The sequence below is a fragment of the Artemia franciscana genome, chromosome 9 (assembly GCF_032884065.1).
Source record: "Artemia franciscana chromosome 9, ASM3288406v1, whole genome shotgun sequence".
Lineage (NCBI taxonomy): Eukaryota > Metazoa > Arthropoda > Branchiopoda > Anostraca > Artemiidae > Artemia > Artemia franciscana.
In genome coordinates, this window is record NC_088871.1 from 36,662,781 (window position 1) to 36,680,354 (window position 17,574).

The window sequence follows — 17,574 nt, forward strand, 5'->3', positions numbered from 1 at the left end:
GGGTTGCGTTGGAATGATAGCACAAACGTATTGCAGTACATTTTCCAAAGATTTAAGCCTCCTTTCTGCCCTTTTCAGTACCTCTTCTTTATTTTACCTGGCCTTGGGTCAAAGACTTCTTTTCTTAAGTTTGGTTTGTTTTCTCTTTGCCTTCATCCATTTTTTTCTGTATACCTCACTTGAACATTAGATTAGCATAGGTGGGGGATATCTGTAATAAAAGATCAAGCGTTTCACAAAGAAAGTGTTTGATTTATTTGGGAGGGGGAGGTGGAGTCTGTGTGTTTTTTTTTTAACGAAATTTAGAACGAAAGAAAAATTCCCTCCCAAGCTATTGAAAAATACTTTTTTATCCCCCCCTTCTGGATCAATGTCCATGAACTGACATTGTTCATCAATACTAGTTCTGACTATAACCAGTTAAAGTGCTAAGATTATGCATCTCTGATTTGGTCTTTTTCACTTGATCTCTGAGTTGGATTATAACTTATAGGCAATCTAGTTCTAAAGATGACAACGTTGTCCAAGTTTTGATTGGAAAATTTTCCATTTACCATTGAAATTTTAAAATGAGCTTTGAGATTGTGGAAAATGTTTTATTCTGTTTAGACAAATCTGGAGACACACTGATCAGCTGATTGAATGGAATTGATTATTGCAACAGAAATAAAATTTACGACATACTTTGTTACTCCCATTCTTACAAATACTTTGACAGTCCTATGCAAATTTTGGCTCTTGGCCTTTTGGCAAAGATCAAAGTGTAGTACGCTGTTCTGATGAGCTTATTGTCTGATATGGTCCTTAGATGGTGCCCAAAATGTTAAATTGATTTATGGAAACCGGAGGGATGTCGGGGCGTGCTTCGATCCCGCCACGTGTTGGCTCGGTATTGCAGAATCTCTGGGATCGGTGCAAGAGTCGGACAATCTCTCAAAAGTAGGTCATTAGTATTCCTGTTCCGTTTTTTCCTTTTTAAATTATGTAAACAAGATTCATACAATTAATAAAAAAGGAATAAAAAGCTGTTTTTTCAAAAAAATCTTTTCACAGAGTCAACGCAAATCAAATTAAGATCGCATTTTCTGACATGCTGAACAGGGAACAATAGTGAAAAGTATTATTACTGTTTACTGTTGTAAGCCTCATACAAAACCTCTTGCAAGCTTAGGAGCACAGACACGTGGTTTTTAACACTAACAAAACAAAAATAAATCGTTGGATGTCAAGAATAAGAGATATTCAAAAATAGATGTACATTGCTTTATTTTTAAACGTGTTACAAAGTACAACACTTTCCTGTCCTTATTTCTCTCCTTTTCCATTTCAAACTTTCTAAAGTTTCTGCTTTTGCCACCAGTGGAAATACTTTACAAATTCTGATATGTCAGCTTTAAGCCTGTTTGTACAGTATCAATACCTTAATTACCTTTATTTGAGCTTCGGGGCTATTAAGATCCATGTTGAATCTGTTTAGCTCTGTGTTGATTGGTTAAAGATAAAGGAAAATGATATCTCCCATTATGTTAAAGACTCAGTGACATGCTATGTCCATCAGTTAATAATTCATTGAGCTCCGCGAAGAATCTGGTAATTCACGGTAATCTCCACCCTTTCTTTCACCACGGTTTAGCTATTTAATGAGGCCACTCTTTCTGGCATAAGTTTCCACGGGATGCGTGAGAGGATGTGTCCAAGCCAACTAGGTTGTCTTTTTCAGAATTTGTATTCTTGAATGGTTTCAAATCCCTTCATCCATAAACATCATGTTTGGCATCTCACCCCAAGTTTTATGTCTAAAATCGACTTTAAGCAAGTTTTCTCCTTCGTTTCAGAATGAAAACAGCCTGTGGTTTTGCTATTCTTCTTTCTACATCACCCGTGTGATTAAAACTTTTCCTATTAGAAGAAGAAACCTACTTCTTCGAACCACACATCTTCTATGTTCTTAGAATTGACTTTGTTGCATTCCAAAGGATTTTCTCTAATCGTCAAGATTTATAAGAAAAAATATAAAGCTTTAGCCGCTGAATAGTAAAAAAAAAATTAGGAGTAAATTTGATTTCAAGCTATTCTCCGTACTTTGCCGCACTAGGAAACACCAACTAATCCTGGTTTTCCCATCGGGAATTTTATATAATGAAATCAAAACGGGGAATCTAATTTTTTAAACTTTCACTATTAACTATTTTATTTACTGAATCAAATTGTACTATATGCAGCTCAACTAATCTTAGCCAAAACATTTCACTTCACTATTATTACCAGCTTGAAACTCTTTTAAGCATTTTTTTTTGTAGATTTGATCACCAAACACTTGATGGTAACAAGCTGTAAAGTAAAAAGTGACACGTGCCAATAGCAACTGAAACTGCAAAAAAAAAATTACAATATACACATTAAAAGAATATTTTGATGTCAAATATGTGTAATTTTTAAAAATTTTGGTAATCATCTCAAAATCGACACCATCAAATTCAACATGTCCAAGACTCAAAATTTTTACTTTCCTCTATACATTTTGTCGCAACGGATTTGTATGTTTTTTTTACTAAGTGTGATTGTAATGAACTAATGATCCTAAAACATTGGGAGAGGGATCATTCGAATAGAAACTCAAATTCTAGTTCCCTTTTTAAAAACCTAAATAGTCCATGCCACAGCACAATGCAGATTTGTGCTGCAATGCGCCAATGTCGCCTTAAGTAGGGCCAAAATGTTATCAACCGATAATTCTAAGATACGTTGTAAGTATAGAACTGTCGAAAAACCATTTACAAAGCCTACCAGTTAAGAGGTCATAATGCCATGTGCTCGCATTAGTCTCTAAATATGTGTAAAGCCTGTACTGAATTAAATGTATAAAAAAAGTCTTTTTTCAACTGAAAGTAAGGAGCAACATTAAAACAACAGAAGTTATTCCGTATATGAGGGGAGCTATCCCCTCCTCAATACCTCACTCTTCGCGCTAAAGTTTTTAGTACCTTTAAAAAGCTTCTTATTCTATTTAAACGGCCCTTATGTTTAAGGAGTTGTTCTGAAAGAATTGGGACAAAAGTCAAACTTTAGCGTAAAGAGCGAGGTATTGAAAAGAGGACAGCTCGCTTCATATACAGAATAATTTCTGTTCGTCTCACGGTTTGATGTTGCTCCTTACTTTCAGTTAAAATAAATTAGTCTTTTTATTTACTTTCTGATTCGCCTCCCACCTCCATGGAAAATTCGTTGTCATGTAAAAGATAAACTTTAGCGTAAAGAGCAGGGAATTGTAACACACTTCATATTTAGGACAACCCTGAATACGACATTGAAAACAGACATAGATGAAGAAAATTTTTTTTTTTTCAAATAAGCATCAGCAAAACTTAAAACGGGCAAAAGTATTCTAAGTACCATGGAAGCTGTGGCCCCTCAATTTCCATAATTTAGCTTTATTGGGAGCATAGGTTCCGGTAGTAGGGGGGGGGGCAGTTTTCCTTGCAACATGTACAGAAGCTAGAAATTGTCTTTTTTAAATAACATTTATACATTTCTATTAATTTTGTGGTCGCACGTCAAAATAAAGTAACATTCTCACAGCTCATTTGAACGGTTGAGAAAGACAATTTCTTTTAATAAATCTGCTCAAGGCAGAAACGTTTTCTTCACTACTTCAATAGGAATGACGTTTTCGACAAAGAAAAGATCTGTTTTAAAGGGATAATTTATTTTCAACAAAGTAACATGCAAGGCAAGGATTTTTCTTTAGTCATTTTTCATTAATTTTACTACAACAAACTTTTAGACTGTTGGATGTGTTGAAAAAATCCCAACTGCCTCCCGCCCACAAAAAGAAGCTGAAAATGTAGTACTACCCCGATACGACTCCAAAGCAAGTGTCTACACCCATGCCTTTCTTAGTTTGGCATTGCCTGGGTTCACTTTATTTTTGGGAGTCCTTTTATGACAGAGAAAAATAAATAATTGCTAACTATCGTATTTTAGGGGGGAGGGAGTGGACTCCGAGAAATATTGGATGCTAATCCCTTTAATTTTATTTTGCTGAGTCGTTCGCCCTCTATCTCTCTCCCAATCATCATATTGCATTATTTCTTTGTTCTTTTCATTTTACCTTACGAATCCCCAAATCTCTAATACATAAACAAAATTACAAATTATATTTGAAAATGAAAGAAAAATCTTATCAAAATATACCCGTGACATAGAAAAAAAAGAAACAACTAAACTGACTAAGTTGAATTTTGGGGACTTGAAAATCCCTTTGCATAAATTTCGGCAGTTGACAGCACTTAACAGACGAAATAATTTGCTATATTCAATTAGCCTTGTTTCAATTTTATTTCTGTTGATGAACGTTTTGGAAACAATTGTGAAGTTAAATAAAATAATTACGTTAGAAAAAGATGGCACAAACAAACTTCCTTTTTAAAACATTTTCCAAAAATGGAAAGTGTATTATTCCACAAATCAAAAGGCGGCATCATAAAATATCAGCTGTCTCCAGTCAGTCTCGTTGAAGTCACACCCTTGTCTTTACAATCGATACTTATTAAAAAGATGTAATTGTGTATCAGTATTTGTGGCCTTGAGGCAATGGCATAATTATGCTGGGACCATCTCTATTCTAAGAGTCTATAGTTTTTCTACTTAATAAGTTCTAATACACATGGACAGACATAATTTACAGTTTGTTTGTAGTTTATGGAGGAAGGATTGACTTGGAGATTACATTAAAATGTTTGGTCTTTTTATTGGTTCAAATTATATAAAAACCATATTTTTCAATATGTCTGTAAACAGATATATACTTCGCAGCTCTCTTTGTAGATTCAGTTAGGAACTTTTCTGAGAAAACTGCTTTATCTTTGCAAAATTCAGCTATTTCTTCTATCGAAGCTAAGCTCGACGTGACAAATGAAAAGCAGTTCATGAGGCTATCGTCATACCTGGAAAAGGAAATTATTCAGCCTGAAAATAGATCATTTGTATGTCATATGCAGAAAGAAAAAGAAAAAAAAAGGAAAAGTGAAGGCGAATGAAATAAGCCAAACAAGTAAAAGAAGAATAAAATGGGAAAAAATAGGACTGAAAGAAAACAAATTATATTCCTTTAAACAAGCATTTTTTTTTTATTTTACACGAAAATAATGAGCAACATGAAAACTTAAAACAGACAGAAGCGATCACACGTGTATGAAGGGGCTACCGTACCCATCTAAGTTGATTAAGTCACACTACTGCTTCACTAGAAGAATTTTAGAACACTGCAACTATCAATAGTTGCTAACTCCAAGCGACGCCTTGCAAAAAGTGGGGTAGCATAGTAGCCATGCTACTTGGCAGTTTTCATAGCCTAGTGAAATTTGTTGGCAGATTTTGTTTGAAAATGCCATTTTTACATTTAAAAATACTTTTTGTTCAAGGTGAAGCTGTCAAAGCAAAAGTTGTGCTGCTAAAGTCTTGGCAGCTTTTGGAATTCCGATACTGGCACCTTGGAACTTTTTCCATGCCTGTCCAAACGTTATACTCACCAGTAGCTTTTCGAAACACGTGACGAAACATTCAAAGGCGGCATTTATTCTTAAATATGGGATAATTCATGTTTGTATCAAGTTTTAATGTCGCTCATTACTTCTAGTTGAAAAAAGGCCAGAAAGCACTTCATCTAAGTATTGTCAAATAGTTATCCTATTTTACATTTAAATTTGAAATCTAGTTACCTTTCATGTTTAAATTTTTCAGAAGTCTTTTCCAATATTAAGTCCCACTCTTCTTTTTTAGTTGATACTGGGATTTGAATGTTCAAAAATTGTTTCCAACACGCACCAGTTGACACACCACGAGAATCAAATTCGAAAATTTCGCCTTTGGAATTCGTAATACCAATATGAAGATCACTTCCATTTTTATAATCTCTATAAATAAATCATAGTTAAGCTCAGGCCATATTTTGCAGAAACACTGCAAAAGAGGAAAAAGAAGAAACAAAAGCCAAAATTAATGAGACAAAAAAAAATATATGTTTAAGTATTCATTAATAAAACGTTTTGTATATTCATTATACAATAACTAAATAGTTGTCTAATGCTACATTGACTAAGCGGAACCAGTATAAACTCTAGCGAGAATAAGGTTTAGTTTTGTAACACTATAAATTAAGGTTCTTCAGACTGGGTCCACAGAGTTAAGGGGCCCACTGAAATTCCCGCCTGAAAGAGTGAGCTACAGCTACCTACGATAATCCGCGTGGACTATCATTAAGAATTATGAAGGAAATAAAGTATAAGTTAATAGAGCGGGCCCATCAGAAATCTTGTTTTTTTTTAAGGATTCTGCAAAATTAATAAGGCTGAGAAAGAATGGTTTAACTAGACATTATAACTATAGGTCACCAACCCATAACTGATTTCCTATCGATATTTATATATTTTTATCTTTGTAAATTCTTTATAATCTTCCCTTGTGAGGATGGGAGAGGAGCGGGTCTTTTATTCACCTGTGTAAAAACACAGCAAAGATTATCGTATTCTGCAACAGTATATATAAGTAACTGTGGGCATTGGGAAGATCATGTAAAAGAAATGCCTTTAACAGCTGTACTCTATATAGAGTAGCATATTCAGAAAAAATATTTTATATCGAATACAAGGCGTGAAAATGCAACAGTATATGTTTTGTTTATACGTTATTTCTACGTTATGGTGCTGCGTATGACTTGGGTCCGTTTAAATGCAACTCTGGACAGGAACTATACTCTACATTTCTTATTTAGGATTTTAAAAGAGATTTTAGGCATTTGGCATTTCGATTATTTCAGGGCTTTGGAGCCTTTATTTTGGCATCTAGAACAGAGCAAATTAATGATTAAATGAAAGATGAAAATTCTTCGTTGGCCAGAGGAAGGTCTTTTTAAGTTCGTTTGCTTTATAAGGTCTTTTAAAGTTTTTATCCTGATAACAATGGGAAGTCCTATTTTAACCAAGGATTCCAAGTGTAACTTTTAAACAATAAAACAAGGCTATGTTTTGCTTTGATTTATTAAAAAATAGAATTTTGATACCAACAGTTACATCAAAAGAATAAGGAGCGATCCGCCTCAATAGTAACCACAACTCTAAAAAACGGAATTTTGATACCAATAGTGACATCAAACGAATCGCATTTTAATACTGATTTTAAATATATAAGTTTCATCAAGTTTAGTCTTACCCATCAAAAGTTACCAGCCTGAGAAAATTTGCCTTATTTTAGAAAACAGGAGGAAAGACCCCCTAAAAAATATAGAATCTTAATAAAAATCGCAACATCAGATTCAGCGTATCAGAGAACCCTATTGTAGAAGTTTCAAGCTCCTATATACAAAAATGCGGAATTTTGTATTATTTGCCAGAAGACAGATAAAGGATGCGTGTTTATTTGTTTGCTTGTCGTTTGTTTTTTTCCGAGGGGTGATCGTATCGACCCAGCGGCCCTAGAATGCCGCGAGAGGGCTCATGATGTCGGAAATTAAAAGATCTAGTGCCCTTTTGTAAGCGACCAAAAAAATTGGAGGGCAGCTAGCCGCCCGCCCCTCCCAAGCACATTTTCCCCAAAGTCACTGGATCAAAATTTTGAGATAGCCTTTCTGTTCAGTTTAGTCGAAAACCTAATACCTACATCTTTAGGGAAGACTTCATCCCCCCACAGCCCCAGGGGAGGGGCTGCAAGTTACAAACTTTGACCATTGTTTGCATACAGCAACGGTTATTATGAAGTGTACAGACGTTTTCAAGGGAATTTTCGCGTTGGGGTGGAGGTGGGTTGGGGGAGGGGGTTGCGTGGGAGGATCTTTCCATGGAGGAATTTATCATGAGGGAAGAAAATTTCCATGAAGGGGGCACAGGATTTTCTAGCATTATTAAAAAAAAAAAACAATGAGAAAATAAATAAAATTCTTTTTTCAACTGGAAATAATGAGCAGCATCAAAACTTAAAACGAACAGAAGATATTAAGTATATAAGGGACTTTGTCTCCTCCACTATAACTTGTTCTTTACGCTAAAGCTTTTTTAGCAATTTCAACTATTCATTCTACGGCCTTTGTGATTCAGGGGTCATTCTTAAAGAACATGGACAAAATTCAAGCTCTAGTGTAGAGAGCGGGGTACTGACGAGGGGGAGAACCTCCTCATATATGTCATAAAAATACACAAATATAGAAGTTCATTACGTAAGTTAATTCGTAGGTTACGTATATTTATTGTTAACAAAAACATTGGTAAAAAAACAAAAAAATCTAATTGCACTTTTTACCAACCAAGAATTGGAGGGCAGCTAGGCCTCCTCTCCCGTCCCTTTGTTTTATCAAAACAAAAGGACGTTTTGAAAAAGTTCAGAAATTAAACATAAAAAACACGTTTTTCTAACTGCAAGTAAGGATCGACATTAAAACTTAAGACGAACAGAAATTATTCCATATATGAAAGGGTTTGTCCCCTCCTCAACGCTCCACTCTTTACGTTAAAGTTTTTAATTTTTTTTTAAAAGTATAATTGTGACCAAGAGTCAAACTTTAGCGTAAAGGGCGAGGCGTTGGTGAGGGAACAACCCCTTTCATATACGCAACAATTTCAGCTCATTTTAGGTTTTAATGTCGTTCCTTACTTGCAGTCAAAAAAACTTGTTTTTTTTTTTTATTTAATGGCGCACAAAAGACAAACCTGTACATAAAAAAAATATAAAGAATATTCCCCAAATTCTTCCTCAGTACCCTCTCTTCAGGAAGGCATTTACGTAGAAAGGGGTTATTTAACACCTGCCTCCTCCTCCAGTCTGAAATCTTGAGGTTTTTTTCTTAGTATTTTTATTTTTCCCATATTATTAATCTGTTTCAAAGTTTTTTTCCAGTTTCTACCCCCCCCCCCCCCCCACACACAAAACAGAAGAAAAAATTTAGAGCACGTACCTTTCCCCTCGTCTCCTTGACGAATTGTCGCCTAAAAATGTATTGTTTTCACGTTTTGACCCTCCGAAGTCAAGAAAAATATATCATCTCCTCCCCCCCTCGAGTTAAAAGTAATCGAAACGATGGTGGGTCCGTTTGAACTTTTTGAAACCATGTTTTATTTTCTTTTGGAAATCAATTTCCAGAATAAATTTTGTCCAGTTCTGTCGTAAATCTATTTTACTAATTTACTAATTTAATTTACTAATTTTTACTAATTCTACTAACCGTAAAAAGCTATAGGCTGGATGGGGTTTAAGTCAAAATTCCAAAGATATTGTAAAGTGTGTATGCATGCTTTTAGCTTTAACGGCTGAGTAATATGGCTATTCGTTACAATTACTTTCAAAAAAGAGGTTATTTTGCATATAAGAAAAAAATAGATTGTGCACATGTTTAATGCCACTATTATGCCACAACAATGCACCTATGGACAGTAAAGCCAATGGTCTCACCTTAAAAATAATCCATCTGTTGGTTTCAAAGTCACAGACATCGGCTCACTTTTGTCAAGAAAAGGCGAAGGGATCCTAAAATCAATTAAATGATAAATCAGAAACATGTATTGTGGATAAAAATCACTGATAGCAAGACAAATTAAAACGATACAACTTACGGAAAGAGCTTCACGACACATGAAGGTCAGTCTGAAGAGAACGAAAACAACTTCGTGTTCTTTTTTAATTTACTAATTAATTAGTAAAGCACAAATTATGAAATATGAAACGATCTAGACATTTTGGAGAGGTTAGAAGTTTGGAGGAGGGAGGGGGTGCCACAGTCTTCTAAAAATTCCTGACGGGACTAGTTTCTAAGGAATTCAGCCAATTACCACTCCAGTATACACTTTTTTGTACTTTCAACAAAAGCAAAATATTTTCATATATTTAATGTACCAAAATGTTATAATCTTTTAAAGACTCTTGTTTTATACATGGTTGAGGGTTGGGCTCAAATTCAAAACCTTCGCAGTCTAGATGTCACTGAATATAAAATTATTGAGATTCTGGAAAAACATTGACACGAAAATATTGGACACGAACAAGGTGCATTGCAAGATTCAGAAAATTTAGAAACATCCATTCTTCATTGTAATTTATTTTTTTGCCCACGCAACGAAAACATTTTCGTTTAATAAGTGTTAAAAAGACAAAGCATGAATCATTGAGAATAATTTCCACACAATTCCATATTTAGTACGCCATCTTTTAGGCTATATGTTTAAATGATCAGTGGAGTAAAATGGCCCGGTTTTCCGGGCAGAGTTTAATTTCTTCTTTTTGTTGTCGCTTTAACAAATAAATAATGGAAATGATTCATTTATAAACTCGGACGTCGGCATTTTTTCAAGAAAATGTAAGAGACCAATTTAGACGCTTGAATTAATACTGAATCCTTACTTTTTACAGACTCAACTTGATAGGGTCAAAAATTTTGGACAAAGTCCCTACCCTGTGCTTCACCTCTATTGCTACATCCTTTGTAAATTTCCTATAAACGTCTTTATTTTTGGGATCATGCCAGACTTTCACCCAATCAGACTGCAGGGATTTGTTTCTTGAAAAGAGAGAAAAAAAAACTACTGAAAGAGTTGAAATTCAAGGTAAGTCCTGCGCAATATAATTCCTTCTTTTTTCCTAAAAATGGGAATAACTGCTCTATATTTCAAAAAAAAGTAGGGAGACACAAAGGAAATACTTACTCGAGAACTTCTTCGGAAGCTGGGTTGACAGAAAAATGACAAATTGGGCACATATATGCAGCAGCAAAACTGAAAATTCGTCGTTCACAATGCTCGTAACTTATAAAGGATTTTTGCATTCTAACTGATTCCACAAATATTTGTCACTGAAATAATAAAATCAAATGATAAAGTTTGTAATCAAATATGGGTGTACCATTCCCGTCTTTGTTCCTTGCATAAATGATGAAATTTCCTATCGTTAGGACTTAAGTCCATTTTCTCATTCATGCATGGTGGTACATCTTCAAAGCTTCAAGCCCCTCATCATAGCACTTCTCATCATAGAGAAGCTTCAAGCCCCTTAGTCAGACCTCTTATTACAACTGTTTTTTAAATAAAAAGATTTCTATTACTAATAACACGAAATAAATTTGATATAGAAAGATCTTTAGTGAGCCCTTCTCATCATAGAGAAGCTTCAAGCCCCACAGTCAGACCTCTTATTACAACTGTTTTTTAAATAAAAAGCTTTCTATTACTAATAACACGAAATAAATTTGATATAGAAAGATCTTTAGTGAGCCCTTCTCATCATAGAGAAGCTTCAAGCCCCACAGTCAGACCTCTTATTATAACTGTTTTTAAGATCTTTAGTGAGCCCTTTAAGCCCTTCTCATCATAGAGAAGCTTCAAGCCCCACAGTCAGACCTCTTATTACAACTGTTTTTTAAATAAAAAGCTTTCTATTACTAATAACACGAAATAAATTTGATATAGAAAGATCTTTAGTGAGCCCTTTAAGCCCTTCTCATCATAGAGAAGCTTCAAGCCCCACAGTCAGACCTCTTATTACAACTGTTTTTTAAATAAAAAGCTTTCTATTACTAATAACACGAAATAAATTTGATATAGAAAGATCTTTAGTGAGCCCTTTAAGCCCTTCTCATCATAGAGAAGCTTCAAGCCCCACAGTCAGACCTCTTATTACAACTGTTTTTTAAATAAAAAGCTTTCTATTACTAATAACACAAAATAAATTTGATATAGAAAGATCTTTAGTGACTGCATAGGTCGACCTTTTAGAATTCTACCACGCTTTCTAGGGCTATGATGAGAAAGATTGAGATAGCTAGCATACGTTTTGCGAATAAAGAATTGTCAAAGATAGTTATTTTCCACAAACCAACGATCTCGTCGGCAAACCAAAAAGAACAAAACAGCTAGCGCCGTTGCCAAACGGAGTGGGTGGCGTTGTAACAAAGAATTTAAAGAAAAAATAGAACGTAATTGGATGTAAAGAGGTGCACTTTTAATAAATTGGGCTGGAGGAGAAGCATGCGCAGCTGTGTTGGCCTCAGGTGGCTTGGTTCTTCAACGAGCTGCCACCAGTAGTGGTGGTAGATCTTAGGCGACAAAGGATAAAAGCTTATACTTTATACAATCAGTAAGTGTCAGTAACTAATACCACTTCTACACGAAGAAACAGGTGAGTGAAGGGCAAGTGCGTTTTCCAGATTACTTTTACAATTCACACAGGCTGCATAATAAGAGATGAGAGAGTCGTAATTTATTAATTCATAACATGAATAAATCTTATGTTAATATTAGTCTTGTATTTATTTTCTACAGTCTATTTTAAGAAATATGAAAGTCAATTGGTTTCCGAGAATCTCAGGGAACCTGGGTTTTTCGCTTCGGTTTTTGGGAGCCATTGTTTTTTCCCTGAAGGTAATTTTCCCTGAGAAAAATTCTCCCGCGGCCCCACATGCAGTTTTCCAAGATTTCCGCTTTCCGAGATTTCTGTTTCCCCCTCCAGCCCACGTGTGTCCCCGGATCCGATCCGAATTGAAAACGGAGCATCTTAGACATGACATCTTTCTATATATCAAGCTTCATTAAGATCTGATCACTAATTAGTGAGATAAACGTACCTCAAGTTTCACGATTTCCCCTCTCTCCAGCCCCCTCAGATGGTCTAATCGGGGAAACAACTGTTCTCAAATCATTTTGTGCAGCTCCCTCACACGCCTATCAATTTTCATCGTCCTAGCACGTCCAGAAGCACCGAACTCGCCAAAGTGCCGGAATTCCCCCCAACTCCCCCAAAGAGAGCAGATTCAGTCAGGTTATGTCAATTACGTATCAAAGACTTGTGTTTTTTCTTCCCACCAAGTTTCATCCCGATCTCTCCGCTCTAAGCATTTCAAAGACTTCCGGTTTCCCTATCAAGCTTCCCCCAACGTCACTGGATCCGGTTGGGATTTAAAATAAGAACTCTGAGACACAAGGTTCTTCTAAATATAAAATTTCATTAAGTAAATTAAGTAAAATTTCATAAAGTAGAAATACATCATTTTTTTAATTTCTTCAAATTAACCGTTCTTCCTCTCTCCCCCGGATAGTTGAATCGGGGAAGCGACTAATTTTAATTTAATCTGGTCCGGTTCCTGATACGCCTGTCAACTTTCAGCGATCGCTATATTGATCACGCATCTAGTTTCGGATCTTCTTCATTTAAAAATTGGGGTGGTTCGGGATTCAAACCCGAGACCTCTGGCACCCTAGATGGTAGAATCGGGGAAGCAACTATTTCTAATTTAATCTGGTATGGTTCCTGATAAGCCTGCCAGCTTTCATCGTCCTAGCTTATCTGGAAGTGCCCGAACTAGCAAAAGCGGGACCGGCAGACAGACAGACAAATTGACGGACAGAAATTGCAATCACTATAAAGAATTATGTAACATCCCACGTCTGCCTCGTCATTACGTAACATCCCACTAGTGCACCGCCACTACTCAATACTCACGTGCGTGCCACCATTATGTAAAACTCAGTTGTGCGCCGCCATTACGTAATACCCCACGGACACTGAAGAAACAAGTCACACAAGATTATGTCATCCTTAACACAGGTAAACATTCCCTAATATGTAATATACAAGTGTTCTATAGTATTACGTAACAAAAGAAAATGTACTTAACCATTACAGATGTACTATGGTACTGCGTAAGACCCAGATGTGCGTTTGTGGGTTTTAACAGCCACACACGTGGCCAGGTGTGCGTGTGTGGGTTTTGTCAGGTGTGAGGGATTAACAGCTTCAATTGTATATTTCCTATGGGTCATTTCAAATAGATTGACCCGTCACTGCTTATACACATTTATATTAGCAGTTGGCTACTCCTAAAAATGACCAATTTTGAATTCAATGCACTACTCAGACGGCAGTTTTACCATTATTCACGCATATGAGGAAGTACACAAATGATGAATTCTCTTCAGTAAACTTCCTCTCCGCCCAGCCTAACTTAAAACTCCCGTACTTGTCCTTCCGCAAAAAGGCCCTCATCTAGCTAGATAATTCCTCGCATACCAGCTTTTCAAAATATAGACAACATGTAAAGAAAAAACTAAAGAAGTATTTATCCCTAACCACAGGCAGGATTAAGCTAGCAAGCCTCTGTTCAAGAGGCCCACTTTCATCCACCATACTGTAACTAGGAGTAATTTGATTTTTCCACAAAACTCTATATACACGTTGGATAAAGGAAATGGAAGGGTAGTGCAACTGTTCATTATAAGTCATTGGGACCCTTCAAAGTTCTATCTGTTCCCTGGGGAGCCCCCCATTTTTCCGGGAAAAGAGTAGCAACATGTCGAGTGCCTGGGCCCTGCTTCAAAATTGGCTACATGGTTGTTTTTTTTCTCAACTAGCATGCCAATAAAACGAACTAAAAAGGTCAGAGCTTTAAGGACCAATATTGATTTTTCCCATGGTGGTTGTATCGAACCTATGGTGACGCCTTGACATCAAGAAGAGACTCACTTTGCCGGTAGGCTTCTATATATGGATTCTTATTGTCGCTTGTCTTCTAACCACAGACAATTTGCTGTCTTTTCATACTAATTCTTTTCAAAGATATTTGACAATTAAAGCAAATCCGATTTCTTACAACGGTATCTACTAAGCTTTTAACTTTTGATTTTCTTTTTTAAGGTTTTTGAATTGCTGTAATCCCTTGTTAAAACATATACAAAAAATTTTGGAATTGCCAGTTTTTTTGCTTTTTACGCAATTTAATGTCTTTTCATACTGTACCTTTTCAAAGATATTTTATCATTAAAGTAAGTCCTATTTCTAGTAACGATTTCTACTAAGCTTCAAACTTTTGGTCTTGTTTTTTTAATGAGTTTTGAATTGTTGTAATCCTACAAAAAATAGAGTCACTTGTAATAATTGCAAATTTTCGCTTTTTGGGCCTTCTTACTGACATTACATAACTGGTTGCGTTCAATAAAATTTTCTTTTTTAAGGTTTTTGAAATGCTGTAATCCCTTGTGTATATACAAATACTTTTGCAATTACCATTTTTTTACTCTTTACGTAATTTAATATCTTTTCATACTGATTCTTTTCAAAGATATTTGATTATTGAACCTAGTCCGATTTCTAACAACGATATGTACTAAGCTTGAACCTGTTGGTTTTCTTTTTTAATGTTTTATAATTGTTGTAATCCCTTGTCAAATATCGAATCATCATTTGTAATAATTGCAAACTTTTGTTTTTGGGCTTTCCTACTGACATTGTATAACTGGTTCCGTTCAAACCTGTAAACTTAATCACGTAGCAAGTGGATTTTATCAAACAAAAACAGGAGGGTACTATACATAGTTTTTAGATAATTCTAGCTTGATTGACTATCTCAGAACCCTCTCTTGATAGTATTTTGATCCTCTTTGCGCCAAAATTGTTGTTCTGCACCACAAACTGACAGAAAATACCAATTTACAGTGACAGAATCTGTTTCGCTACTTAAAATGGGCAATAGATCATTTCAGCCCAAATTAGCCTAAAATAGATAACAAATAAACTTATAACTAAATCGCATCCCTTACTATCCACCTGGCAATTTTTAATTTTTTTTATTTGTTTAGATAGGGATTTGAAACTTTCTGAACATGATATCTTGATACGCTGAATATGACGGTACCATTCTCTCCAAGATTACTTTCTGTTTAGTAGACGTTTCCCCCATTTTTCAGAAATTAGGCAAATTCTCCAAGGCCCCGAACTTTGTGAATAGTTTTAAATAGTTAATTTTAAATATTATAAGTTACCACAAAAAGCCAATTGTTTTGATGGGCGTATTATTATAAAAACTTTTTTCTAGAGTTTCGGTTACTACTAGCAAGAGTTGCAGCTTAATTCTAGTTTGTTACCATGAACTGTTTGATAATCACATATTTTCACGGGCCCAGCAATTTAACCCAGCAGTTAAACTGCTTATCAATACGCAACTTATTATCCATTCCCAAAAAAAGGTTGCTGGGCCTTTAAATATCTACAATTACTTACTATTATGCTTAAAAAATATTATTTTGACTCGAAACTATTCTGAAAGCATATCCTGAGACTGGTAAAAAAAAACATGAATAAAAAAAAAAAAAAAAAAAACAACTGACGAAACGTTTTAATCTCCAAATACACAAAAAAGTAAAAAAGTAATTTATTGTTTCTAGTGACTGAAAAATTTGTGAATTTCTTTAAAATAGCATAGGGAAATCATGGCATACAAAGTCGTCCTTGCTCAGTTAACTGTCCCATTTAAGTCTAACTAATCTGCACCATTTAGTGTAAAAGATTTTAATCTTTCAAGGTAGAACTTGTTGATTTTTTACTTTAATGTTTATTTTGAAATAAAAGCGTTTCTTTTCAAAAGTTTTATTTTTATCTTAATCTTTTAAGCCTTTCATAAATCTTATAGGAAAGAAGAGAAAAGCTCTCTTCTTTTTCAAAGTATCCCAAAGCAAGAGCTAAGAGCTCATAGGGCACTTCTTACGAGGTCGGAAGGGCCAAGAGCGAAGAGCTCATATGGCTTGAGCTCTAACAAAATTCTAAGAATCAATAGATTGATTTGAATGAAAATCAGCGGCTTAATGCCGGCAGGGATTTAAAATAAGAGCTCTGTTACACGAGGTCCTTCTAAATATCAAAATTCATTAAGATCCGATCACCCACTCGTAAGTTAAAAATACCTCATTTTTTTCTAATTTTTCCTCTCCTTTAAGCCCCCCAGATGGTCGAATCGGGGAAACGACTTTATCAAGTCAATTTGTGCAGGTCCCTGACACGCCTACCAATTTTCATCGTCCTAGCACGTCAAAAAGTACCAAACTTGCCGAACACTGACCCCCCCATAACTACCTCAAAGAGAGCGGATCCAGTTTGGTTACGTCAATCACGTATCTACGACATTTGCTTATTCTACCCACCAAGTTTCATTCCAATCTCTCCACTCTAAGGGTTTTCCAAGATTTCCGGTTTCCACCTCCAACTCTCCCTAATGTCACCAGATCTGGTCGGTATTTAAAGAAAGAGCTCTGAGACATGAGTGCATTCTAAATATCAAATTTCATTAAGATCTGGTCACCAGTTTTTAAGTTAAAAATACCTCTATTTTTCCAAGTTTTCCGAATTAACACCCCATCCAAACTCCCCCAAAGAGAGTGGATTCAGTCCAGTTATGTCAATCACATATCTAGGACTTGTGCTTATTATTCCCACCAAGTTTCATCTCGATCTCTCCAATCTAAGCGTTTTCCAAGATTTCCCGTTTCCTCCTCCATCTCCCCCAATATCACCAGACACGGTCAGGATTTAAAATAAGAGCTCTGAGACACGAGGTCCTTCTAAATATCAAATTTCATTAAGATCCGATCACTTATTCCTAAGTTAAAAATAACTCATTTTTAAAAAAATTTCCTCTCCCTCCAGCCCCTCAAACGGGCGAATCAGGGAAACGACTGTTATCAAGTCAATTTGTGCAGGTCCCTGACACGCCTACCCATTTTTATCATCCTAGCACGTCCAGAAGCACCGAACTCGCCAAAGCCCTGCAAAAAA

The 17,574-nt window shown here is 35.5% G+C and overlaps 1 protein-coding gene and 1 non-coding gene across 3 annotated transcripts in view; one reads left to right on the top strand and one right to left on the bottom strand.

Annotated features, from left to right (window-relative positions):
- Positions 1–730: 730 nt before the first annotated feature.
- LOC136031596 (U2 spliceosomal RNA) lies at positions 731–923 on the top strand. Its single transcript, XR_010618541.1, has one exon. It is a non-coding gene; the product is annotated as a U2 spliceosomal RNA (small nuclear RNA).
- Positions 924–4,730: 3,807 nt separating this feature from the next.
- LOC136031358 (MKRN2 opposite strand protein-like) overlaps positions 4,731–17,574 on the bottom strand; it is a 28,781-nt gene continuing 15,937 nt past the window's right edge. The window contains exons 2-5 of one of the 2 annotated variants that reach the window (XM_065710859.1): positions 10,686–10,831; positions 9,439–9,513; positions 5,721–5,915; positions 4,731–4,946 (exon numbers count right to left, since the gene is read on the bottom strand). In XM_065710859.1, coding sequence (XP_065566931.1) covers positions 4,757–4,946; positions 5,721–5,915; positions 9,439–9,513; positions 10,686–10,804 — 579 coding nt within the window. In that variant the 5' untranslated portion in view covers positions 10,805–10,831 and the 3' untranslated portion in view covers positions 4,731–4,756. Of the gene's footprint in view, positions 4,947–5,720; positions 5,916–9,438; positions 9,514–10,685; positions 10,832–17,574 lie in introns of those variants that run through there. The other variant, XM_065710860.1, reaches the window with a different exon arrangement.